The 27402-nt window shown below is 36.9% G+C and overlaps 1 protein-coding gene across 1 annotated transcript in view; it reads right to left on the bottom strand.

Moving 5' to 3' along the window:
• ARHGAP15 (Rho GTPase activating protein 15) overlaps window positions 1–27402 on the bottom strand; it is a 597544-nt gene that overhangs the window by 170678 nt on the left and 399464 nt on the right. Inside the window, exon 11 of the mRNA XM_045782563.2 lies at window positions 21749–21826. Within this exon, the coding sequence (XP_045638519.1) occupies window positions 21749–21826 (78 nt within the window). The remainder of the gene's footprint in view (window positions 1–21748; window positions 21827–27402) is intronic.

The following is a 27402-nucleotide window of genomic DNA, read 5'->3' as shown; positions in this document are numbered from 1 at the left end:
AATAATTGGATGTGGTCAGCTTCTGGAGAAGGTGATCAACTCTGGAGAAATTTATCTGGTTTTGCTACTAAGAGATACAGGAAATCTTTAGTTAAATTTTGTCTTTTCGTTTTCTTTTTAATTGCAATGGCACAAATCTCTGAAAGAATTGACATATTGAATATTCTGAATTGGGACAATTTCTTTTACCGTTCTATCTTTGGCCCCCCCAATTAAGTCACTACTAAATGAAAACGAAACAGAAAAAAATCGCACACGTTTCTCCTCTAATTTTAGAATATGCCATAAACTTAGTCTGTTGGCCCTATTTTCAGATCATTGAAAATTTAAGCAAGATCGGAAATAAAAAGATTTTTGTGAACTCCCAAAGTTCTTTCTTAATAAAACAAACAAATGTTCTAGGGCTGGTAACGGAAGGAGAAGTTCTGTGTGGGGACATCTGGGCAAAGCTCAAAATCTTAATTTTTGTTCACTTAAAATTGCACTCCTCCAAAATATTTATTAACGAGAAATCAAGCTTCATGCTCTATTTAAAAAGTTGCCTTCTAACACTGGCCTCTATTGACAAAAAATCTGGCTAATTTACTTCATGTGGGGGCATGTCCTTTGAACAGTCTTTCTGGAAATGGGGAGGGAGCTGTATTGCTTCATTTATTCTTTCTGGGTCAGTTTCCCTCATGATCATGAACATGCATTTCTGAGAATGCTGATCCAAATTAAGGGCATAAACTATATCCATGGAATACGGAGCATCAGACTGACCCACACAGAGACTAGAAGTACAGTATCCTAACTCAACTAAATACTGTCAGTATTTTCTCCAGGAAAAAAAAAATGTAGGTCAGATTCAAACAGATTCAGATTTGCCAAGACAGTTCGTGTTTATGATCTGAGTCAGCTACAGGTCCTTTTCTAGCAAACTTGTGTTTGGATTAGTTTGTCATTCAATAACAAATATTAACTGCAACTTTACACCGTCTGATTTAACCATCCCTGAGAAGTCCGTGTACTTAGATGCCTCCTACCACATTTTAAATGCTCTCTTAAATATTCAAATTATATAATTATGCCTAATTATGCAATACATTGTATTTGAATACAAAATCATAATACAGTTTTGGCATCATTGTCATCTTACAGCATTTGCCTTATTATGCTGTGGCATTTTGAGTATTTTTGATCAAACAGTATAAATGGAACAGGTTTTGCATACTGAGCATCTTAAAACCCACTTTAAAGAGATTTACTATCAATGCACATTTTCTGTTCTGCTGGAAAAAATAAGAACTTTGTAGTGTGTGTTATGAAATGTTAAATATTAATACCATTTAAAGTTAATGGTATGCCAAAGAAAATGGATAATAATACATTATACAATTAAATGCCTATCATATTAGCTCATCTATTAACAAAATAAAATAGATTTAAACAGAAGGGTTCTGATTTGTATTTTTTTAGCAAGGATTGCCCATGTGTAAAAGCTAAATTATTTATTCAATTTTTAAACTGCTGGATGTGTTGGTTTGCAGTTATTTGCATTATATTTGAATGCTTTGTCCTGTGTTCCTGATACAACAAAAACAGTTTTTTTTCTTTTTGTGTGGAGGCATTTTCTTCTGCACAGATACCACCAACAATGACCAGAAAAAATCAACCAAAAAATACCTTCCTCCATGTCTCGAAAATCACTGAAGATTTCTGGACACCCTGCAGGCAACAAAGGTCTCAACACGACCGTGTCAGACCCTTTGCTAAACTGCGTTTGTTATCACCATCTTAAACTGGTTCCCAGGTACATAGTTCTACGTCATCATTCTGAACTTTCCAGTATTTATCTTTGCTGGTCCAAGGTTAACTCTCTTCTATTTCATAATCTATGTTGTAATTTTATATATCTTAGTCCATGGATGCTTGTATACCATCCTATGCTTGGCTTTAAGGATAGTTTTTCTTTTCCTTTCTTTTCAGTGTTGGTAGCTTAAAATACCTTGAAAGCATGTGGGTTTTGCTTCTAAAACATTTCAAAGATTATATATTAATAGAATGCTGAGCACATGTGAGGGCCCATGCTTGTGCCTGAGCAAGCTAACCAACTTAATTGGGAAGCAATTACCCCTTTCCCGAACCTATCAATTACACCAAAGTTTGTGTACATCATCTCTCAATCCAATTATTGTGTGTTAAAAAAAAGCCCCCAAACCCTATGAAATGAATTTACCTAGAGAGTTTGAAGCATGTTTGAGAACCATTTGAAAGTAAGGGCGTTGCTTGAGTGATGCCTGACATCACTTTCACACACCAGTCGCCATGGCATGGGAGCCATTGTCCTAACTGTAAAAGTTCATTTAATCATTGGAGACCGCATCTTATTTCTGGACACAGTGTGGTAAGTTTTCTTAGGGGAGCATCCTCCTTCTCTTCTCCATTTATGTGCCCTGGAGGAGACTCTACTACACCTCCAAGTATGGAGCGTGTGAACTTCACCTCAGTCAATCAGCTCATCATGTTTCCTCAGCCACAGTGGTTGATTCAGGAATATTGGTAATGACTCAGTTTTGGACATTACTAGTCAAGCCTGTTGGAAAAGATATTCCCGATGAGTTAGAAGCAGAAACCATGTTGACCCGGCAATGCTGCAGTCATTTTACACCATGTGAAGACTAAGAATGAAGCTAACATGGAGGAAAGCAGTACTGGGAGATCAAGAGAAGCTAGGTCCTAATGAGGTTGTCTAGGTCCCAGGATTTAGAGAAGCTTAAATCTTGGTTGCTTCCTGAATTTTCCAGGTATAGGAAAAAAAAAATTTAAGGACAATTTGGATTGGCTTTCTGTCTCTTGAAATCAAAAGAGTCCTAACTGATTCACTTGTACTTTTTATTTACTATTTTGTCTCCTGAATGGTGCTGAGCTTTGTAGCCACTGCGTTTTCATACACCAAAGACCAAGTATGTCAATCGATGAAAAAGCCAACTTTCTTTATATTCTGCGATGAAGGAGACTGTATTTTAGCTGAGGTAAGGAATGGGCTAATCGCATATTAAAAGTCAAGTACCAAGATCTGACACAGATGGCGGATGTCCTCTATTTTTTTTCAAAATTTTTCTTAATAAAAATTAAATCTCATCAATCTGAGCCCAAACTAACTGAAAGTAAAGTGGGAAGACTGTGGTTAGACACATCATTTTAGTTTTTCTCTATTTCAAGGGATTTGCTTTTCTCTCAACGAGTTAGTTCTATGCACAGTTAGACAATACCTTTATGGACAGAAAGATGGTGTTTATGGTCATCGGCTAAAGTCATTAACTGGGATGGGACAATTCTTAGAGAAGATTATTTTAGGCTTCCTGTGATTCCAACGGGAATCAACTCAATAATATGTGATTCACATAGTTAACAAGAGTCAACAAAATAGTCTAGTTATACCTTACACCAAGGGAAGAATTTAACTAGTGGATAAAACTGAGCTAGTCTTGGTAAAATGGTTAAGCAAAATGTGGCTTTTTAAAATCTAACTCATTATTAGAGTCCATGCTTTTTTTTTTTCTCTTAAACTCATAAGATTTCTTCTGAGTTTGTCATTCTTTAGAATATGCTCCTCTTCTGACTCTTTCAAGATTCCCTGTTCTTTGCTGTATTCCTTTGGGGGTATGCTAGGTTGTAGGCTATTCTTCCTGATAAATAGATTTGTGTTCATGATATTTCCTTACTGTGGAAACCTCATATGATATTTACAGTTTTTTAAAAGATTTTATTTATTCATTAGAGAGAGGGAGAGAAAGGGAGCAGGAGGGAGAATCGGAAACAGACTTCACACTGAGCCCAGAGCCCCATGTGGGCTGGACCCACAACTGAGAGACTATGACCTGAGCCGAAACCAAGAGCCAAAACTTAACCGACTGAGCCACCCAGGCGCCCCTGATACTTACATTCTAATCGTCAAATTTTATTAATAATCCAGAAGCAGAAAGTATATGGCATGCACATTGAGGCTTCTTCTTTCCCCCCAAATAATGCCTATGTCATACATCACTAATGGATGACAGAACTCGCTCTCACTTATTTAGGACAATGTTTCAGTATCCGTCTTAACAGCTACTAACCAGCTGTTATCTAACCAGCTACTAACAATCAACCATATTTAGTGTAAGAGGTAAAATGACTTGCCTTTCCTGCCTTGGCCAGATAAATTGATTCTCGAATTGTGGCATTTCAGGCAGAGTGGAGTGACGGTGGGAAATTGTTTTGTATGTAAAGAATTTCCTTCATCAGCACATAAGCATCCACCTACACTGCCATCAAATCAGGTTTGTCCACGAGTATTTTAAACATAGTTAAATAAGAGATATAGATTTGGGTGTTACTGAGCAGGGCTTTTTATATTGTCATTTGAATATGGATGTACTCAGTGACCTAAGTGAGTTTATATTCCACCTCCTCCGGTTTAGATTATTTATAAAATAATTCAGGGCACTTCTTTGTCAAAATAACACATTCCATCTAGAGAAGGCTAAATCAAGTACTCCAGTCCCGGCTTCCTTTTCCTTCCCCCTTGCCCTTAGAATAAGACTATTCATATGGAAAACAAAATACAAGTACTATTAGAACGGTATCATCTCTTATTTACTTCACAAAACAGAATACAATATGGGTTGCTATGAAATACAAATGAACTGTAATCCTCATCAGGTTTGGAAATAATGGATTCAGGCTAACATTTCCAGAAGAAATATGAAGGCAGTATTCTAAATTTCCTATTCTTTCCCAAATGAGTTTGCACAAAATGTGTCGCTAAGAAGAGTAATGTGCCCATCACATAGTGAAATTTCCCACTTGCAAAATGAAAATGAAAAGTCTGCATTTTAGGATGGCGTATTTAAACACATGCACCATGCTGTTTGTACAGTGGGGAAAAGAAAGCTCCCCCTACTGGAGCATAAAAAAGCCTCATCTCTTTCCTGCACCCCATGGCTCCGTCATATGCAGAAAGGCACGGAAACATATCGTCTTCCCATTATCCTGCAAAGAATCCTGATTCTCACATCAAAACAGTCCATTTTCCTCATTTCAGTTAATTAAAGGACAGCTGGACATTTCGTTATTGCATCAGCCTCAGCTCTGTCTAGTTGAAATGGGGCATGTAAAGGTCTTGGTCCCAAAGACATTTTCACCCGAAACAAATGGTTTTACGATTCGTGCCTCTGATGGAGAGATTTGAAAAAGAAGTAAAAATCATCCTTGAAGTGTGTGTCTATGTGTGCCTGTGTCTGATTTTCATAACATACAAGTACATAGACAGGGAGAGTGAAACATGCATGGAAGAATTTTCATATATCCATATCTATATCTATATCTATGTACGTATGTATGCATATACAGAAAGAGAGAACACGGGGACACACAGGTACACACTTATTTTTATTTCTTTTTAATAAATATTATGTATGTTATTCATTATATCTATGTAGGAAGGAATAAAAAAGTTGTCACATGATTAGTAAGTTGTTATTAATGATTGAATATTAGCATTTATTGGCAAATCTCTAGACACATGAAACTCAATATATATCTATTTTACTCTATAAGCATAAAAGCTAATGTAAATGCGAGAGGTTTAGAGATTTAGAGGCATAGCCAAATTAAAGATAAAAATAATTTTCCCATGCCAATATATGAGGCAATGTGTTTTATCAAGAGGGCAAAGGGGTTTCTACTGAAAAAGATTCTAATGAAAATTTTCTTCAGAAGAACTTCTAGGCTTACATAATTGAAGCGTTTGCTGTCTACAGAAAAACAACAACAACAAAAAAACATCTGCAGTTAACCAAAGTTAAAGGTATTTCTTCCAATTCTAGAAGGATGGGGGCATGGATGAGTGGACTTTAAGCATGTTCCATGTATCTTTTCAGGGTTTTAATGCTACTCATAGGAGACACTCTGAAGACCGTCTCCACTCTCCTCACAATCAGGTGGGCAGCCTTTAACAGCAGAGAGATAACAGACAATTGGAACAATTTTGCCTTTGAAAGAGGTTCAATTATAGTTCACAATCAAGATGAGCTTCCTATTTTCATTCTTTTTCTTTTTTGAAGTAAAATCTGGGGAGGGTGGCTCCTTCAGAATTAGCAAATAATGCACTTGAACCCTGCCTTTCCAGGCTCTGTCTAGGTGCAGGACTAAGCAAATGGTCTGCTTCTAGAGCGGGTTTGGACTCTCAATAATAAGGAAGCTCTCTGGGTTTTGGAAACCTGGTCATCAAGGCTCCCACTTCTCAGAAATCCGAGGCATGACACTCATGCTGTTTTGAAAACTTATACACTGATCAGATGTTTGAGCAGATGATTCCAAACTCTAAGGGGTGTGTGAGGTGAGGGGAGAGTCTGTGTGCGTGCATGTGTGACTGTCCAAGGAGAGATGGTGCACTGAAGATGTTCTTTGCCCCTTTCCTTGTATCCTTTCATATGTTTGGGCATAACAATTTTCAGAAAATGGTGTTTTGGTACAGCCGTGTAGTCTAGAGACCATCCTGGGCCAGTACCTCTACTGTTTATGTGCATTTTTGAGAAAATAATACAGTCACAAATTGAGAATAATCCAGGCTTTTTTTTTCCTCCTTTCCATCTTGATTTTATAAGACATAAAATATAAGAGATGCAACTTTTTGTAGAAGTGGACAAAATATGATGAGGATCTGTGGTGAATGGGGGAAATATACAAATCAGATTTGTCACTTGCTTCCAACAACTAGAACTGGGTTACCTCTTACAAAGGGAGAGTGCACCTCTAAACCCACTCTACTAGGTATGTTGGAACCCATAAAATTTCCAATTACTGCTTCAGAATTTATTGTGCACATATGGAAAATAATACTTGTAAAACAGAAAGGGGTTTGTGCCTTGTGCTGTCAATACTGTGAAGGATGGGGTGATTATAAAGCAAATTAACAATACTTTTAAATGTGCATTCACTTATCTTTCCAATTAAATCCTTGTTAAACAACTGCACAGACAGTAATGGCGCTTCTGCAAAGCACTGATCAAGACAGTTTTATTGTAATTTTTACTCTGCAACAATTAATCAAGTAGGCATTTCCTTTATTATTAAATTATTTAGTTAATAAATATTCTCAATTGGCTAACATATTTGTAGTTTACATGTTATTTTTGATTTTCCTACAGTGGAACATATTTGGGAATATTTCCATTTTCTAGCAAAGGGAGCATTAAGGCATGTGATTTTATAAATTTCTTTTCTTTACAAGAATAACTGAACAAGAGAAGTCCTTGAAACTTTAAACCATTCAAAAACCCTATTTCAACCATTTTATTTTGTAAGGGATGCAAACACATTGCTTTTAGCAGATAAGAAATGAGAGATTTTGCTTTAAGGCGTCTTTCTGTTGGGGTAAGCAGGAAAATTAGCATTTTAAAAGTTCATTAATACCAGTTACAGACTTATGAGTCAGGAAGCTGCATTGTAGTTAGCATTTTCTGTTCATATCCTAGTGAAGTGAATAGTACCTGAATATTATTCTTCTGTGAACACACAAGGTGGTGTAAAGGAACAGATAAAGATATCTAGAAGTATTTCTTCCCGCTTTTGAATTTCCATTTTTGTAATTTGGAGGTTTGAATTTATGTAGCTAGTATGCTTCACTTTTAAAGTGTTTTCATGGCTCTTTAAACAGCCTTTTGTGTTTTGTATCTTTTAAAAATTTTTAATTAGGCGGAATTCCTAGGAAACCAGATTAGTAGTGAGGGCAGTGATCTCAGACACCTGGCTTTAGGATTCAGGAGGGCTACATTAATTCAGAAGTAAGAATAAACATAGAAGAGATACAACATTTTCTTGAGTCATAAAAAGAAAACTTCAGGCAAGGCCAGATTTATAGTTAGACAAGTGGTGTGATTTAAGCTGGGTCAACACTACTTTTTGAGATGCCTGATGTAAAAACTTGATATCCTCACTATTGTTCTGAGTATAGGACGTCCCTTACATTACGCTTCCCAGGACTAGCAGAGAGCCTGAGCTAGAACCCTCAGATTAACAGAATGTCACCAGATTGTCTGTTGGCCAGTCTCTTGGCAGATGGGAATGATGAAGTTCAGTGGTGGGTGAGGGAAAAGGGAGAGCGAGGGAAGGAACGGAGGAGGTGGGGGCTTTGGGTAGGAGTATGGAGAAATTGGGCTTATTAAGACTTGACATCTTGAAGGTATCAGGCATGAGGGCAGGGTGACCTGAGACGCTCTTGAAGTACACTTTGAGTGACAACTGAGCCCAGTTTCAACTCAGCTAGATCTCTGGGGCTAAAACAGGCAATGCTGATGCCAAGACACATGTTTCTCTTGACTGAAATAACAGGGACTATAAGGCCTATAAAGTGCTCAGCACACAATGGGCATGATGGGAAACCCACAGGTAACTGTGAGGTACATCTCACCCTCCAGCATTCGCGGTTGGGGAAGGGAGAGAGATTTGATGCTAAATAGATGAAAACCCCTGTTAACCACAGGCACAAAGTGCTAGGGGAAGGAGGTAGAAAAGAAGCTGATTCTTATTGAGATGTATTCCAGGAATCATGAGATGTGTCTTAAGGAGGTGAGTTCATCAGTCAGCAAGACCAGTGATGGCGTGCGTCTTGCTCGAATAGACAGATATGCTTCTCTTTCCATTGAAACCAATCAAATAGTAATGTACATACATATTCCAGTCCCTCTCGCTGATGGGACAGTGAATCCCAACAGACTTCAGAGAAAGAGCAGAGAACAGTAAGTGAATCCTTGATGGCTGTGATAACACAGAAGGAACAGATTAATAAGAAGGGACAGCAGGGTACTCACTAAGGAAAAATGTAACAGGGAGCGAGGAGGCCACAAAAAGACAAACAATCTGGAGGAATGTAAAATATGAGATGATATGGTGTAAAGAGAAAGACTGCTACTTAAGCAAAATGATTCCAGTGGGCCCTTTAGAAATTTCCAGACATTATGTTGAGTAGACTATTGGATATCCTGCTCACCCTGAGAGCCTCCGTGATGGAGACCAGACGTTGGAAGACCATAGCGAGGCTCTCATTCCAGTTTGTCTCTAGAGTACCATGAGACACATAGTGCCTTCTCGAAAGATACACTGAATGAACGAATGCAACTTTTGGCAATTCAGTTAAACTCATAGGGACTTTTATTCATCCATGAAGTGGATAGACTTCTTATAAAGATCTAGTGAGTCAGCATTTAAAAGTACTTTGGAGAACTGATGTACTGACATTCTCTTGGTATGTTCTAAGGAGTAAACTCCATTGTCTTAAAGAAGATTCACCTAATTCCTTAAAACAAATCTCCTTTCAAAAGATATATGTGCTAATTGCAGGAAATTAGGAAACAGTTTGGAAAAAAGGAAGATAATAAAAATCACCAGCACCTTTTAACATTTTATGCATGTCTTGCCATTGTTTCGGAAACAGAGTTCAGTAATACACAGTAACACAGTCCTTTCGAGACTGATCTCTAACATGTACAAAATGCCTCACCTTCTTTTTAAAGGAAATGACTCAACCCTGTATCTAATCAATAAATTTATTAAAACGTGTCGAGATTCTATCAGGTGCAAGAGACTCTTTGAGGTGAAGTAGGACAGATAGACTTAAAAAACATGAGCTCTGCTCTTTAGTGGTGTCCAGTGTGTTGAGGAGATATGATATATACATACTTTAATGATATATGACACACATATACAATAATAATGGTAATAATTATATATGTTAATTACATATTAATATATATTAATTATGTAGTAATAATAATGTGATTATTGTGTATTGAGTACTTGAAAGTACAAACATAGGATTTAAAAGAGTTCCTATGGATTGGGGTAATCCAGGAAAAATGTGAGTGACATTTAAATAATCCAAGAAGGATATAAGATTAGCCCTTTGTCAAATACTCTTTTCTTTAAAAAAAAATGATATACCTTATTTGGTTATAATAGGTGTCTCCGTTAGGATGATTGTGAGGGATACATTTCAATAAAACTTCCATTTCTATATGGTGTAACATTTTCCAGGTAATGTATTCATTATCTCATGTTGACTAACTCATCTCAAGAGAATGGACAGTCTTCCTTTAAAGATAAGAAAATTGCCCTGGGAGGGGTAAGTGACTTGGGCACGACGTCACAGCTAGTAAAGGGCCATGTGGAAACTGACCTGGGGTTTCTAACTCCTGAGCCAGTGTTCTCATTGCAGCTTATTGGGAAAAAAAAAATTTCAAAAGGCACATGGAAAATGAGATAAATTGGAATATGGAGTTTATCTCATAGAAATCCCTTACCATTATTATATCTTAACTGAACTGTTGTAACAGCTTACTAACTGTTCTCTTGCTTCCACTCTTGCTTTATAAAATGTATTCTTCTCATAGCAGCCAGAATGATTAAAAAAAAACACACATAAATAATATCAGATCATTTCCTGATTAACTACCTCTCCTGCACTGCAGTGACTTAGAATGAAAGACAAAACTTCTTATCTTGATTTACAAGGGCCTCACTGGACTGGCTTTGCCCATCTCTCTGACCTCTATGTCCTGATCTCATACAAGCCCACGTTCCCTGGGACCAGTTTCTCGCTGCCTGCTCTGCTCCCCACCCACCCCCCAATCTCTGCATGCCTCTCTCCTTCCTATCAGATCAGATTTCCACTCCGATGGCTCCTCTTCAAAGAGACCTTGCCAGACCATCCAATCTAAGGACATTTTCTCTTATCCTCATCAGTTATTCTCTCTTACACCACTATCTCGATTCTTGACATAACGTGTAAGCATCTCATGTATTTGCTTATTATCAATCTCTTGACACCAAAATAACACTCCACCACAGCCTGATTCCCCAAGGTTCTCCTCAGTACCCAGAAGAAAGCCTGGCTCATAGGAAGTTTTCAACAAATAATTTTGAATGACTAAATCTCCATTTGAAGTTTTCCTTAGGCAGATTAAAGCTGTATTTTATTCTTTAAGCTAATTTTGCTCCTTTCCTGATTCTTCTCATATACTTTGCAGTTTGTGTTACTTTATTTGAGCCATGGCAAGTCTAGGACAGTCACTTGCAATTTGAGCCCAAGGTGTCCTTTGTCAGACTGATACGGAGCTGGCAGGGCCTTGGCAACAAGCAATGACCCTGAGAGGGCTCACACCAGAAATTCACATAAGCAAGCGACAGTCCTCAATGTGATCTTTGTACCACCTGGGATTGGGAGTCATCCATTGCCACTCAGACAGTCTTTCTTGGCCTAAAGGGCCAGGCTGTTAGGGCTGGATCAGGTCTCCCAGCTTGACAGCTGCCTCCTCTTTTTGCCAAGCCTCTCCTACGTGGTCCATGTTGGACAGTCAGACTGTGACTTCAGGTGAAGGTGGGAGACGGGGCAAGCATATGGTTCATTGAACTGGTTGCACAGAGACTCATAAATTCTGAAGATTTTCTTCTAACCGTCACTGATCATCCAACATTATTCATTAATCATTCAATTCTTGAATGCATTCTTAGTCAACAAATATTTATTTAAAGGGGATTATGTGCCAAGTACCTAAGAGCTGGGTGACCAAAACAGGCAAGGTCTTGTCTTGTTCATGCAGATGCTGTAGTATAGTGGGGGAAGGGCAGCCCTGAGGCCACAGACAAAGAAGCCCTGCAGTTCCAGAAAGGATGTGTTTGGAAGAAAACAAGATACTGGGATGGCAAGTGACGGGATGGGGGGTAGGATGGAGCCACATGTTTCATATGTGATAGTCTTGTGGAGAAGATGACTTGAATGTTGAAAAGAAAGTCTTGTCAGAGGCTGAAGGAAGTACATTTCAGGTAGACAGGAACAAAAGCCAAGGTCCCGGTAAGAAATGAACTTGATGGGTCTGAGGAAGGAAACCAGGGTGGATAGAAATTAATGAGATGAAAGAGAGGGACATGGTGATATCAGAGAGCTGGGAAGAAAGAAGAATCTGTGAAGCCTAGAGACCCTCGTATTTTCTTGCCAATTTACAGCAAATAAATCACCAGTCTTTTTGGCTATTGAATTAGAATAGCCCTGGAAATATAGGCTCTATGGCCATGAGAACGTCATGTGTCGTATTTGTTGCTGTAGTTCCAGCATCCTGCATGTTGCCTGGCGCACGATAAGAGCTCTGTAAGTGTCCGTCAGTGAATGAAGGATGGAAAAGCTAAAATCATATTTTCAGGAGCTCACCTCCAATCCTGATGTGCGGGGACCCTCAGAAATGAGGAAAGCTGACAGGGATACCTGCCATTCCTTCCAGTGGGCCCATGAATATGAGGGCATAAAAGAGAATGGGTTTTAAAGTCTATTTGACTCTAAGTCATTCAGATTTTCATTTGAGCATTAATTCAGTCCCCCACATTTGTAAATTTTGGACACTTTATCTTGAGGGTTTGCGTGGAAATCTGAAAAAAAAAATTCCTTCTTAGCCTTGCACCTGTTACTTTTCCTTTTTAGAAATAGCTTTGAGGTGATGAGAATACTTATTTTTCTATAGCACACTTTTGTTAGAAAATGCTTCTAAACTACATGGAACACTTGGAAAAGAGGTGCTAGATAAATACATGTGAGTCACAGAAGCTGAAATTACCAGCAACATGGGCTTCCTGTGCGAAAACAAAAACAAAAGCATCCTTTCAAAATTCAGAAATTCAGTATGTGGGGTTAACAAGAGCAATAGTTTCATTGCTATTAACCAACATGGATTTTCTGTCTACCTGGTCATTCCCAACATTTTGGAGAGCCGAGATGGCAAGCTGAGGTATACCACTTCTCCCAATTTCATTCCTGACTTGCCTAATTGCTAATAACATACTTTGTGAAGGAAGGGTAAGCCATATCTCCCTAAACTTCGTCATATGAAGGCAGAAAATGGGGATACAGGTTTCTTCACTCTTCATTTCTGTCCCTTGATTCTTTTATCCAATCTAAAATTAAATGCTCATTTATAAGAGTCTGGGAGAAAACATAATGTAAAATATAGCTTGAGTTTTCTTTACTGAGACACCCAAGAAACAGAACCTAACACGACATATCAATGAATATTGTCGTGGAGTTGGTTTGTATTAAAAGTTCATCAATTTATTATGTAGGAACAAATCTTTATTCAGTCCACATACTGTATCAGGCACTTTGCTATATTGGGGATACAGTGATGAATCAAACTTCCTACTCCTCCTGATGAAGTCACAGGCAGTTAGGAGTTATTTATTAAAAGGATCCTTTAAATAAAGTTTTCTCTTATAAAAGGGTTTCACAGACTGGACACCAAAAAGTATAGTATTATAATAAGACATGGTTTTGGATTCTTTGATGTTAAAAAGAAGAATATGTCTCTCTGCCCCTTCCCCCATGGTAAATTGAATCCAGCACTCAGCAATATATTCTTTGGAGAAAGTTTAAAACAAATTCACTGTCTGGCTTCAAAACATATTAATAGTACAGCCTTAGAAAAGTTACTTAATCTTTCTGAACCACGATTTTCTTGTATGAATAATGTGGATCATAAAGTTTATCTACCTTGCAGACTTTTATGAGGGTGAGAGCTAAGCAATTTTCCGTTGCCGCCATGCAGTAGATTCTCAGTTAAATGCTAGCTAGCAACAGCATCAGCGTCAGCATCACTCTGTTACATTTTAAAATATTATTTACTCTAGCTTTTTTAAGCAAATATTTAGGTAAAACATCTTTTCTTTTTAATTTCTTCTAGAATCTACATTGGAAATATTGTAGTCGTAAAAAATATCAGTAATTTTAATCATACGATTAACATACATGTTTATCCATGGCATTTTTTTTAGTTACACTCCAAATTATGACTCAGAGTTCATAAAAATTAGTGAGCATGATTACATCAATCAACAAAGAGAAAAATCTCTCATCACTAGAAATTTTATCAAAAAAGGGGTTCGTAGTCTATTTCTGCCTTACTCAAATACAAACCTTGTATGTTTTATGGCTTGTCTAGATAACCAGCATAAAATCAGCAGGATATTGTGCAGGGGTTCCCAAACCTGGCTTTGCACTTGACTCACTCGGGGAGTTTTTCTTTTAAAATACATACATAGAGCTCCAAACCCAGACTTTCTACATCAGAATTTTTATGACTGGGCTCCAAAATCTTGATTTCTAAAAGCTCCCCAACTTGATTCTTGGGGTAGACTTTAACGTGATCTCCAGTTATCCTCTGCTCCTTGTGTTTATGCCTTGTATAATCCCCTTCCCTGGGGTATGGATAGGAGCTGTGACTTGATTCTAACCATCAGAAGGCACCAAAGGTGATGGGATATAACCTTTATTGTTATCTTACATAGGATTAGAACTTCTGCTTTAGGTACTAGTTGCTCTCCCTTGCTATTTTGATGAAACAAGCTGCCTATGGAGAGGTCCACAAGGCCTCTGGCCAACAGCCAATAATGATGAGGTCTTGAGTCCAACAAACCACAAGGAACTAAATCCTAGTAATCACGTGAGCTTGGAAGCAGACCTGTCTCAAGCTGAGCCTCCTGATGAGGACCCACCCCTGGCCCACATCTTGATAGTAACTTTATGGGGAATCTGGCTAATCCATACCCAGACTTCTGACCCACAAAAGCTGGGAGATAATAAATGTGTGTTGCTCTACATAGCTAAGCAGGTGGTAATATTTTTATGCAGCAGTGGATAACTAATATAGTTCTGAAATGTAGTCCGTGTCTACAACCAGTGATATCAAGAATAGTTAAGAGCAGAGGTAAGCTTGTTGTGTTTCCCCACTAATTTTTAATTTTTATTACTTAATTCTGTTGGGGATGATGATGATTTTTGATGATGATGGATTTTTATAAATATCCTTGGGGGTTTCCTTGGGGACTAGCCATTGCATAACTGACTGATTTAATTTCTGGACTCAATGGCCAAACCTACATGGAAAAGCCATAACTGAATTAAGACTTGAAATTTCAGTAGATTTTACTCACCCTCTCTCATGAACATGGAATTGGGCAATTCCCAAAAGCCTATTGATAAAATAAAACTAAATTTCTCCTTTGTATTCAGGAACCCCCAAATCCTATGAATTTGATTAGTGAGACAAATCATTGGATGACAGGGAGTCTCCAAAGCTTTCCCATACTTATATTTCTTCCTAGAAAAGGAATCATAATATCATCAAAGAAAATTCAATCATGTGGAAGCCCAAAACCATACTTGATTATTAATATTTAGTATCATGCTTGTATTAAGAAAAAGTAAGTTGTATTGATGTGATTTCATCTAACATCTTTTTTTTTTTTTAAAGATTTTATTTATTTATTTATTTGACAGACAACCAGTGAGAGAGGGAACACAGCAGGGGGAGTGTGAGAGGAAGAAGCAGGCTCCTAGCGGAGGAGCCTGATGTGGGGCTCGATCCTGGAATGCTGGGATCACGCCCTGAGCCGAAGGCAGACGCTTAACGACTGCGCCACCCAGGCGCCCCTCATCTAACATCTTAAAGTTCGTACTAAATATCACTTGACTGATTCAGAGTTTTTTAAGTCCTCACATTTTCCTTATTATTCCCATTTTGGAAATAAAGAGTCTGAGATTCAAAGGAATTACAATTATTTCCATTAGACTGACAAATAGCTCGGAAGCAAGGTAAGAAAGCAGTTCCATTGATTCCCACTCGGTGCTCTCTCTCCACTGGACGGTCTCTGCCTTTGTGTCACCACAGCGTTAGGTAGGCTTCTGATTGGTTGGCATGTAACAAATTATAAAATATTACTCACGGTAAACGTATGATATAATTTTGCTTTGAAATAAGTAGCCAGAATTTGTGTATTTTAGATACTAGAAGTATTCATCAAGTTGTTATTAGAATAGTGTGTAAAAACTGGGGCTCCTGACTGGCTCAGTCAGTAGAACATGTGACTCTTGATCTCGGGTTTGTAAGTTCGAGCCTCACACTGGGTGTAGGGATTACTTAAAAGGAAAATCTTTAAAAAAAAGAATATCGTGTAAAAACTCAAGACTATATAAATGTGTATGAATGGGAAGAGCTTATTGTTTTGACTTCCGTTCATTTATTTACAAATGACAATACATTTTCTTAAGCAGCTAGAAAGCAATCCAAGTTTTGCCATCAATAGTCTTTGAGCTCCCTGACTCCATGTAGCTGAAAAATTAGGTTTAAGAAAGTTTCCAAAGCCCTGAACGATGTTAGAGTCTGCCCTTTTATGATCAAGTGATCTTTTCGGCTTTAATGGGAAAAATAAATCATTGTTAAAAGATAATCTTGTCACATGGAAGCCAGAAAGGTGCAATATCAATGATTCGACTTTACCAAAACACCGCCCTGCGGAATGGGATAAAGCAAATAACAGTTTGTTTTGTTGTTGCTGTGGTTGGCAGTCAGAGTGAAGTAGGCTTAAGGAAATACCTTGTTTTAAAAATAAGAAGAGGGCAATATAAACGCACGTAACAGGAAAGTGAATGGACTTGATACAAGGGCTATTTTATAAGAACAGAACTGCCAATTGTTCACATTCTTTCTCTCCTCTTTTATTCAATTTTTGATGCTGCAAATAATATGAAAAGCATGGGGTAGCTCTAAAGTTAACGCTTTGCTTGGCATTGTCGTACAAATCTATATAAAAGTAGTTTAGATATAGTTGGTAACACGAAATTGTTTCTCTAATAGTTTATTTTCAATGGAGCTTATTCTTAGCATGTTCAAAATAAGCAAATTCATCTCTTTAAGCCAATGTTTAATTTGGATTATTATGCCAATAAGATCTGGGTGAATAAAGATATGCAAAGTGCAAGACTGTAAATTAATGGGGAAAAAAAAAACCTCTCTCCCATTTAAAACAACACACACGCACAATCATATGCACACACACACACATACACACCCACACGCCCACACACCCAATTAAGATTCTTGGCCATGTAGATTTATAGCATTTATATATTTTGTTCCTCTGGGTGTGAAAAAGTGAAGGAGGGTGTCCCTAAGATTCTTCCTTTAAATTTTTTCCTATATATGGAAAACATGTCTAAAATCCTGGTGGGAAGTAACTTCCTCTAGTTCAGAGAAATGGTTAGAGGGAATATTTGTTACTGTGTACTAAGAAACACCAGTCTGGAAAATTCCCACTCGGTTCTTCCCCCGTTGCCTCATAGTTCTCCCATTGGCTCATGGGTTTGGGAAGCTTCATAGTCGATATTTTCCAAAAAGGATGCCAGTCTTTTTTGTCCCTTTTTTAAAGGGTGAAATAGAACATCTAAGCAGTACCGAAAGAGAGTCTGAACTGAATTTGGAGTTTGGGCAATAAGCCTGGATGGGCAGCTGAAACCAGAATGTGGATGTCAGGAGGAGGGGAACTCAACCTAGTGGGATTTCCAAGACCCACTGTCAAAAGTTCTCAAGACAGTTCTGCAGCCTCCTCGATGCTGAAGTCGGTCCTTTGCAGAAGTACCCCCAAGCAAGAAAACCATCAGGTCACAGATCATTCTGAAGAATCAACACAGTGTCACAGGCTGTTGACAGGTTGACATCTAAGGTCATGGACCAGTTTTCTTTGGGGGATGCCCTCCTAGAGTGGAGGAGTTGCATCAGCAAAATGTCACTGAGAGCTGTCACCAAATACAGTAAACAAGGCAGAGCACTGCTTATTCAATGCACCGATGGCCCAGTAAATCAAGAGTTCTCAATGACTGCTGAAGGCTGCAACAGAGTATTGTATTAAAGTAGTTTCTTGGTCAAAACACAGATACATAAAGTCCTACAGAGTGAGGCAATGCCAGCCTTCTTCGTAACTGTGATGTTTGGCATTTTCTTCCACATTTCTCTTTCTTGACCTCTTTTAGCCAAACTCCTATGACAGTACTGGTCACTTACAAACACTGGAAAGCAGGTGAACACAAAAAGTGACTAACAAGTACGTGTAGCATGAAAAGACTGATACTCACTTTTGTAAGAAGGTAATCAACAATTAATGAATGGAAAATGCCCAATGGCAGCAGTGGCTTTCAGCAAAGGCTCTGAGTCAGAGGCACCAGGGATCTAGTCCTAACTCTTTCACTTACTTGAATTATTATTACCTTAGGATATTATTTAACGTCTCTGAGCCTCAGTTTCCTCACCTTTAAAACGGGAACAGTAATAGTGCCTATTGTATGGGATGGTAGAAATCACTACATTAAATGACCTAAGTAAAGCACTTAGTACAGTGCCTAGCACATAGTAAGTTATGAAAATATGTTAGCTACTTTTATAATAATAATTATCATGATTATTATCATCATTACTAGTTATAATTAGAACATGCTTTTCAAAAGTGATCACTTTGAATTTAACTTGTATGCCATCTGATCTGGAAGTATAATGAGGGTATCCAATTCGTACTGATTTAGTGAGTCAAACAGAAAACCAAAACAAATTGAATCATTCAACTGGTGTATTTAGAATTGCTGATGATTATAGCATTCAAGAAAGTTAGTGAAATACATAAATTGCAATTGAACTGTTCTTGAAAATCCCCCAAATCAGTTTTCATTTGTCTAGCCTAATGGTGGGTAGGACTTGTTCATTTTTAAAATGTATATTTAGAACCTTCTAAAAGGAAATGTTGTGGAATGTGAACATGGAGGAGACAAAAGGTGTTAATACAAAGGGAGTATGCCAAAATCATGTATGTTCCATCTCTGAAAACAAAAAAGAATCTATTGCATTCACATATCACTTTATGCTTTTCATGGAATTATCTATCACTCATTGCCACTTTATTTCATTGCACGCACACACACACACACACACGCACTCACACATGCTCACACACACATGCACAGAAGGGAGGCTACAATGTACACAGTCAGCCTCTTTGTACCCAGCACTGATTCTTTTCTAAGTCAGCTCTGCTGTTAGGCGCCAGTGTGCAGATGGAGGGGAAGGTATGGTGTTAGCACCAAAGTTATGGGTCCACTCCAGAGATTTCATTCAAAGGATAATCTGATTAGCAAAATTTGAGACAGGCCTGTATATGCATTCTTTTATCATCTAATTCAAAAAACTCCACAACACAACTTGGATGAAATCGCCAGTATCAAAGGTCCTAATGTAGCATAATTTGTGTTGAGCATGCTGCATTGTGACAGTGCTATAAACCAGGGAGACAGTTTACTGACAATTCTGTGCTACCAGATACCAACTCAGGCCTCTGTCCAGCTTTACATTGTCAACTCTCGTGGAAACATGAGCAGTTACACAGCCTCAGAGGACGCTGAAGTCTGGATTGCAAAAGATGAGATGGACAGATTTCATATTTTCATTGCAGATTTTTTTTTGCCTTTTCAAACTGCTGAGCATAATTTTTTTTAAAGGCAGGAAATGCAACTAGTGTTTGTTTCTAGCATGGCTTCTGTTTTGAGATTTCTTCTTTGTAGAAGAAATGTGTTGCCCAGCTGTCTAGAATCCCAATCAGGATATGGCTTCAGTATGAAATATATTAAAAGAATGATTTTAGCTGGATATAAGCAGGAACGAAAATGAGGCTGGGCCTATTTTATCCAATTTTTACTCACAGAGGGGCACTCTGGTTCAGTCCAATGGGGCCAATATGAATAAATGAGGTAAAGCTAAGTTCTGGGGTTTTTTGGTTTTGCATTTTTTTAAATAATGTTTTGTTTGTTTTTGCTTCTGTTTTTGCCTTGGAAGGAGAGTAATTATGAAACATAAAGGTTCATATTAGTGAACAAACAGAGCTGAGGAGATTCTCAGTTACAAAGATTCTCAGAAATAAAAATCATGCACTGTACAGAAGTATTGCAGTCAACACCTAAAGGATGGTTCAACCCAAATTAAACTGTTGGAGAATTTAATGTATCTCAGTATTAATATTTCTCCTATTTGCAACACACACACACACACACACACACACACAGAGTATTCAACAAATATTAATTAAAACCTCCCTTTATGCACACCCAAGGGCTACTGTTGTTTAAGGGCAGAAAAGACAAAGATGATTCAAGTCGTACTTTTAAGATGTATAGAGATTTGTTGCAGAGACAGATATTTCAACCAGTATTCTATCCTTAAGCAACTTAAGATGTTACAGTCTGCTCGTTTTCTAGAACATTTTCTACTTTTTATTTTTATTTTTCTAAATTCATAGTGTTTTAAAGAGAAGTTTCAGGTTTACAGAAAAACTGAATGGAAAATATAGAGTTCCCATATACCCCTTCTACCCCCTACCCCAGCACAAAATTCCCCTATCATTAATATTTTTTATTAGTGTGGTACATTTGTTACAATTGATAAACTAATGTTGATACATTATTATTATTATTTTTAAAAGATTTCATTTATTTATTTATTTGACAGAGAAAGAGAGGGGGAGAGAACACAAACAGGGGGAGCAACAGAGGGAGAGGGAGAAGCAGGATCTCCGCTGAGCAGAGAACCCAACTTGGGGCTCAACCTCAGGACCTTGGGATCATGACCTGAGCCAAAGGTAGACACTTAACTGACTGAGCCACCCAGGTGCCCCTGATACATTACTACTAAATAAGTCTATAGTTTACATTAAGGTTCACTCTTAGTGTTGTATATTACATAGATTTGACAAATGTATACTGACATTTATCCACCATTATAATATCAAACAAAATAGTTACACGGCCCTAAAACCCCACTGTGCTCATTGATTCATCCCCCTCTCCCCCCAGATCCTTTGCTACCATTGATCTTTACTGTCTCCATAGTTTTCCCTTTTCCATAATGTCATAGAGTTGGAATGGTACAGTACGTAGCCTTTTCAAACTGGCTTCTTTCACTTAGCAATATGCATTTAAGGGTCCTCCAAGTCTTTTGGTGACTTGATATCTCATTCCTTTTAACACTGAATAATATTCCATTATATGTATGTGCCACAGTTTATTTATCCATTTACCTATTGATGGACATATTGGTTGCTTTCAAGCTTTATCAGTTAGGAATAAAGTTGAAAATACTTGTGCACAGGTTTTTGCGTGAACACAAGTTCTGAACTCATTTGGGTCAATATCAAGGAGGACAATTGCTGGGTAGTAGGTTATAAATATGTTTTTATAAGAACCTACCAAACTATCTTTCAAAGTTCCTACACCATTGTGCATTTCCACCAGCAGTGAATGCGAATTCCTGTTGCTCCAGGTCCTTGTCAGATTTGGTGATGTCAGGGGCTTAGCTTTTGGCCATCCTAATACATGTTTAGTTGTATCGCATTATTGTTTTAATTTGTAATTCTTTGATGATATATGTATTTCCTAATTTTTAATTCTCTTACTTACCTATTACATATTTTTCTAACATCTGTGATTTTGACCTTTATGTTTCCATCATTCATTTAATCAATATTAATTCACATGCATTCTGTGTCTATTATATGCCAGTAACGTTTTTCAACGTTAGGATATTTTTTTTCTTTTACCTTTTTACTATTCTTTTTTTCATTTTCTGTTTGTCATATTCTACTAATTATTTATTTCACATAAACTATTAGTTGGTTCCTCTCTCTAGTCTATTAATCCCCAAGTAAACTGGATATTTCTTACTTCTCTGATGATAATAGTTTCATTTCTTCAAATTTCTCTTGTTCCCTTCACAACTTTCATTATTACAGATTCATAATACATAGAGCACAGAGTCTGAAATATTGTTAGAGATGAAACGACTGAAAAAAATGAAGTGAAGAAATCACTTACCTTGGTTGACAATAAATCTTAACTTCTGTATTGTTGCCAGATTGCCACTAACTCGGTATATTCCATCAACATCTAGACCTGAAAATAAAAGGGCATGTTTTATATTTGCTCATAAAAGAACTGAGATGGTAAAAGAAAAAAAATGTGGGAAAGAAGGTAATAGTAAATCAACAACAAATATCCTTTCCTCATAGAGAAGACAAATTTCTGTGTTCTAAACCAAGCAATCTTCAATAGTTTAATTTCAACAAACTAATCATAAAGTTCAGTCATAGTCAATCATCAACAAATTTGAATCTTTTTTTAAATTATGTTGTTAGTTACCATACAGTACTTCATTAGTTTTTTAATCTAGTTGAATCATAGAAGAGTAATAGGTAGTGTTGGATTTCACACTATAGTTAAGATTCAGTCCCAAGGAAAACATAGGAATTAAACAGGTGATAGGTAGGAGAAGAATCTTCACATATGTATTATTGCCCCTTTCTGGACAGGAAACAACCCAAGGCATTTGTGGAATCTCCCTTCCTTCCTTTCTTCCTCCTTTCGTCCCTCCCTTCCTTTCTTATTCTATTCTATTCTATTCTATTCTATTCTATTCTATTCTATTCTATTCTATTCTATTCCATCCTGTCCTGTCCCGTCCCATCCGATTCAATTCCATTCTTTTTTTCTTGTAATCCCATAACATAACATGCATTGGTCTAATTATTTTAAACTACAAAAGAAAATTCTATTCCAGATGTATAACTAGTTTGATAATCTCTAGTATATTACAGGTAATGGGGGTACTCTGTTATGGAGGGATAATAAAGAAGAAAGTCTTTGACAAAATGCCGAGATTAGTTTCAGAGTACTTTAAAACTGGTCATCTATAATTCAAAATGACTTATTCTGGCAGTGGATTTGGATAATCAACCACTTGTTTTCCACACATCTATTTATAGCATGTAGTTATTTCCATGACCAAGTTATCGAAAAATGAGGAAACAGGAAAATAGAGAAACACTTATTGAGACACTATTATTGTCCTCAAGGAATGTGAATGACATACTTTTAATGTCAAGTGTGTATGATCCTTGATGTGTCCAGGCCCTCAGAGAGGCCAGAGATGAGGGTACCACCCAACTATCTCAGCTGTTTCTCTAAGGAAACGGCATAGCACCATGATTAAACATTGTAATTCACAATCCTAAGTATTAAATAAGTTGGTAGAAATTATTGTCATAATATAACAGAATAAGGGCTTTGTAAAGCTCTTTACTGACATGAAATGATCTCTTTTACAGTAGGAACATTTCTGCTATTGTGCAAAATATTTCATCAATAGTTTAAGGTAGAATAGCATAACTTGGAACACTGGCATTGATGGTATAATTCAAAACAATCATTCACTATTTTTTGATACTTTATTTCTTTAGAGCATTTTTGAATTTATAGCAAAATTGAAGGGAAGGTACAGAGATTTCACATATGCTTCCTGTCCCTCCTAGATGCATAGTCTCCCCCATTATCAGCATCCCCCACTAGAGTGATACATTTTTACAATTGAGGAGCCTACAATGATGCATCATAATCGATGTTTATGGTTGCAGTATGGTTCATTTTGGTGTTGTACATTCTATGGGTTTGGACAAATGCATAATGACATATATCCATCATCATAGAATGATACAAAGTATTTTCCCTCTCCTATAAATTCTCTCTGCCCACCTAGTCATCTTCATGACTTTTACCCTTCCATGTGATCAACTATAGAGCAATTTGGAATAATATAAATATGATGGAATAGTTGTTAGCAAATTTATTAATTGGTTTGAGTTTTGTAGTTCTAGAATAATCTAATAATAAATCACTGTCCTTGTCCCTTCATGAGAATTATGAATTTGTGAGGAATTAAGATGAGGTTGGACACCTATTAGTGCGTATGAGTGTCAAGACACATACATTTATAAAAATCACATATATTATTTCTTCCTAATGCACAAAATAGCTCCATTAATCAAAGGCTAACACTCCAGTATGTTTGCTTTTAAGTACAATGTGCATTTGACAACTGAAATGTAACAATCGTCTTAATTAAAATTTTTCTAATATGTAACTCCTAGGTTTAGTATGTGACCATTTTGGTCTTCAGTTTATAAACATATGCCCAAAACTTTATAATTTATTACCCATTACTTTTCTTGCTTTGTCATTAGATAGTGCTTGGCACCTAGATTTAACCTATAAAATTTTAAATAATATAATAGATTTTAAAAATATTAAAACTTTCATGTACATATGTTCTTTTCAGTGTATTCCCTCTTGGGGTTATATTTAATTTTTTCTGAACATGTAGCTATTAGGGAAAATATTTCAGAATTCTTTAAAATCACCTTCAGTGGCTCCCTGTTATCTGTAGAAAATTTTTTCTGGTGGCAAGTTTGGGGCCTTTTTGGTAATAGTTTTGGAATTGGAACTAGACAAAGGTCATTCAAAACCATGATTGGTGAGTAATGTCATCCTGCTTGCCACCACAAACAGACAAAATTTCACCAAATGACGGTGGTCTGGTATTTTCCCATGACTTATCAGTTTCTTTCAAAGAATTTGAGAAAAAGAATATTTTAGTAAATAGAAATATTGATGCAATATGCAGACCTACATTCCCCAAGTGAGAAATCTTAATATGCTTTTAATAGAATTGGTTAAATTAGCCCTATTTAAAATAATGATTCACGATGAAATGTTGCTTAAAATCTATTACAATGCAAACAAGAAAACTTACTATATAATTATTTTTAAAATCAATTTTTGGTTTGTTAATTAGTTGGACCCTTATCAGAGGTCAGTAGTAAATGATGTTACTTGAATGTCAATGAATTTTTATTGCAAATAAGGACCTTATTTAAGTTTTATTTTATATGCATATCTCTTTATTCAAGGTACTAAATTAAACACATTTCTATTTTGAAGCTGGGACTCTTTCTTTTCTAATTATTTTATGTGTTATTGTAAATGCATATGTTGTCTAGAGTTGTAAACTGAATTTCAATTACCGGAATTACCCAGGATCCAAAACTTTCTTTTCCTTTTCTAGAAATTTAAAGTTACAACATATGAAGTACCCTCCCCCCCCCCCCGGTGTTTCATAAATTCCAGTAGAAGTTTTTTTTCTTTTTCTTCCTTTTTTTTTTTTTAAGTTGGGTAATCAAAAACATTTGAAAGAGCAGTATGGGTTGGATATATTATGCTTGAGCAATTGGAAAACACTATACTGTTTAAACAAAGCAGCCTCATCCTAAATTAATAACCCAATTTTCTTCTGGGATAAAAGGAGGGAGGGCTGGGGATGGAGACAGGGAGCGTAACTCAGACCAGTGCCACCACTGTGGTTGTAGAACTAAGGCACAGCAGAGAAACTGCTTTGTGGCTTAAGATAGAAACCAGAAAGTAAAAGGGAGTAAAGCAAAACATATTAGATGCAATTTGAATCTAACTTGACACAACTTCCAAGCCTTTTAGATTCAGAGATATCAACACCATATATCTTGTGAAGGATAGCAGTCTCTGGCATTAGTGGCTCCTGCTTCAAATGGCTCCGGCTCCCCTGCTATCATACTTTTTAAATTACATAAATATAGTGAAAATGACAAAGTACATATTAAAAAGGAGGGTATTACATTTTGCAAAATAATCTGGAACATATCAGTGAATTTTAGCAGTGATAAATTATATAGGTACAGTCTCGAAGTTGATTAGTTTTCCCCTGAATGCCTCACAGAGTGGCAAACCCAAAGTCCTAGGAATTATTACCCAAATTGCAATGACTCACGTGCCATCCTCTTTTTGCTCCAAGAACTTTGAAAGCTATGCCAGACCAAACCAATGTAAATTGGTGGATTTGGACATCCTTTTCATGACCACATTATCCTTGCTGGATTGGAAACTACTTATTTTGGAAATATAATTAGAGCTCGTATGATTTTTAAATGTGCAATGTCTTCAAGGTACCCATGTTGTGCTTTGGTAAAGTTTGGAGAAAAAATTACTTTGAAAGGTACTTCTTTCAAGAAAATACCATGACTGGATGCTGAGAAGAACTTTTCTTGTTATGCTAAAAATACTTTGGGAACACGGTGAAACGAAGTCATTTTCCTTTTTCTTTTTTCTTTTTTAATATCAAACTGGTATTAATGGCAGTAATGAAAAATTCTCCGAAGAAATCCATGTTCACCAAAAGGTCACTTATTTGTTCATCATCAGTTGATCTTCTTAAGTTTCAAAACAGTGTTTACCATTGACAGAAGTCACTGGGTATTGCTATAGGAGACTTTCAGAAATCTCTCTCCCCTGCTCCCCCCCCCCACCTTTTCTTCTGAAGAAGCTTAGAGTAGGATAGACACACAATTAGGAGTTATTAGACCAAATGGTGGTCTAAACCCAGTGGAAAGAATGCAGCTGTCATGAGTAATTCCCACTATAAATCTGAGACATTTTCCAAAAAGAAATCTAAGAGACCAGCACTGTTTCCACAGTTGACTGGCTTATCTGCCAAAATACAGGCAGTTTCTAACAATGCAGATGAACCTGTTAAAAATAGTTGCAAACTGTGGATTAGGTAGCATTCTGGTAGCTTGGATGATGGGCAAACCACGAAGATGTAGAATTTGAGCCTGGTTGTGAGGTGTGCCCCAAAAGCTTGCTTGTTTTTCTGGAACATAACAAAATGTATCTGAACCCCTGGAGTCTGAAATGTGGGCTGGGAACTTTGTGCAAACGGCCCCTCTCCTGAGATTTATGGCACTTCCTAATTCCTGGGAGGCCAGAGCTACCGCAAGAGGAGTCATTCTCACAATTCTTTGGTCTTCTGGCTTTTCCCTCTGGCAAAAAACAGTGAGTACAGAAACACCCAGAATGCCCCCAAAGAGAGCTGCACATTTCTTTCTTGGTCCTTCTGAAGGTCCTGCTTGGGTCTACTGCTGAACATGAAGGGAAGTTGATGTGCCTTTCAGACTAGTCCTCCTCCCCTAAATTGAGTGTCTCCAACCTTCTACCGCCAACTTATTTGTTCTCACACTTTAAATTCAATGACTGAGAGAATAGGATATAATCTGAAACTCGAAGTTTGATTCCTGCTCTGTCTCAATGACTGGTATTTATGCTGCATCTATTTGCTGGCTTTATTTAACTGTTAATAACTTCTTGTGAGAGTCCCATCCTTCAAGAATGATTAACTTAGGAAAGAGTTGACACAATTCTCATTGTCAAACAAGAATATTTTTCTACATGTTAACTTTATGACTTTATAATAACCATTTTGAATAGATTTTTTCGCTATAGAGGCAGATATACTTCTTGGGCAAAAATGAAAATCAAACCACACAAAATATTATACAGAAATATTGTATCTACCCCACCCTGCTAGCCAAAGATAGTCATTGCTAGCAGTTCAGTTTTAGTTCTTTTTGTTGTTACTCATCTAAATGTGTCATATTTCTGTTCATTAATTTAACTTTGAATGGTATTTATTGACTCCCTATTAGAAAAGAAAATGAGTTTAGTGCATAGTTCCTATGTATTCTCTCTGTTATTATTAGTTACATTGGCCTGTTTCTATTTCTATTTCTTAAATCAAATTACCTCTGTGCTATAGAAAAATAAGAAACTTA

Source organism: Ursus americanus, chromosome 1 (genome assembly GCF_024610735.1).
Source record: "Ursus americanus isolate L20-20 chromosome 1, mUrsAme1.1.p, whole genome shotgun sequence".
Classification (NCBI taxonomy): domain Eukaryota; kingdom Metazoa; phylum Chordata; class Mammalia; order Carnivora; family Ursidae; genus Ursus; species Ursus americanus.
The sequence above is the reverse complement of the archived record's forward strand: the minus strand, read 5'-3'. Positions and strand labels throughout refer to the sequence as shown.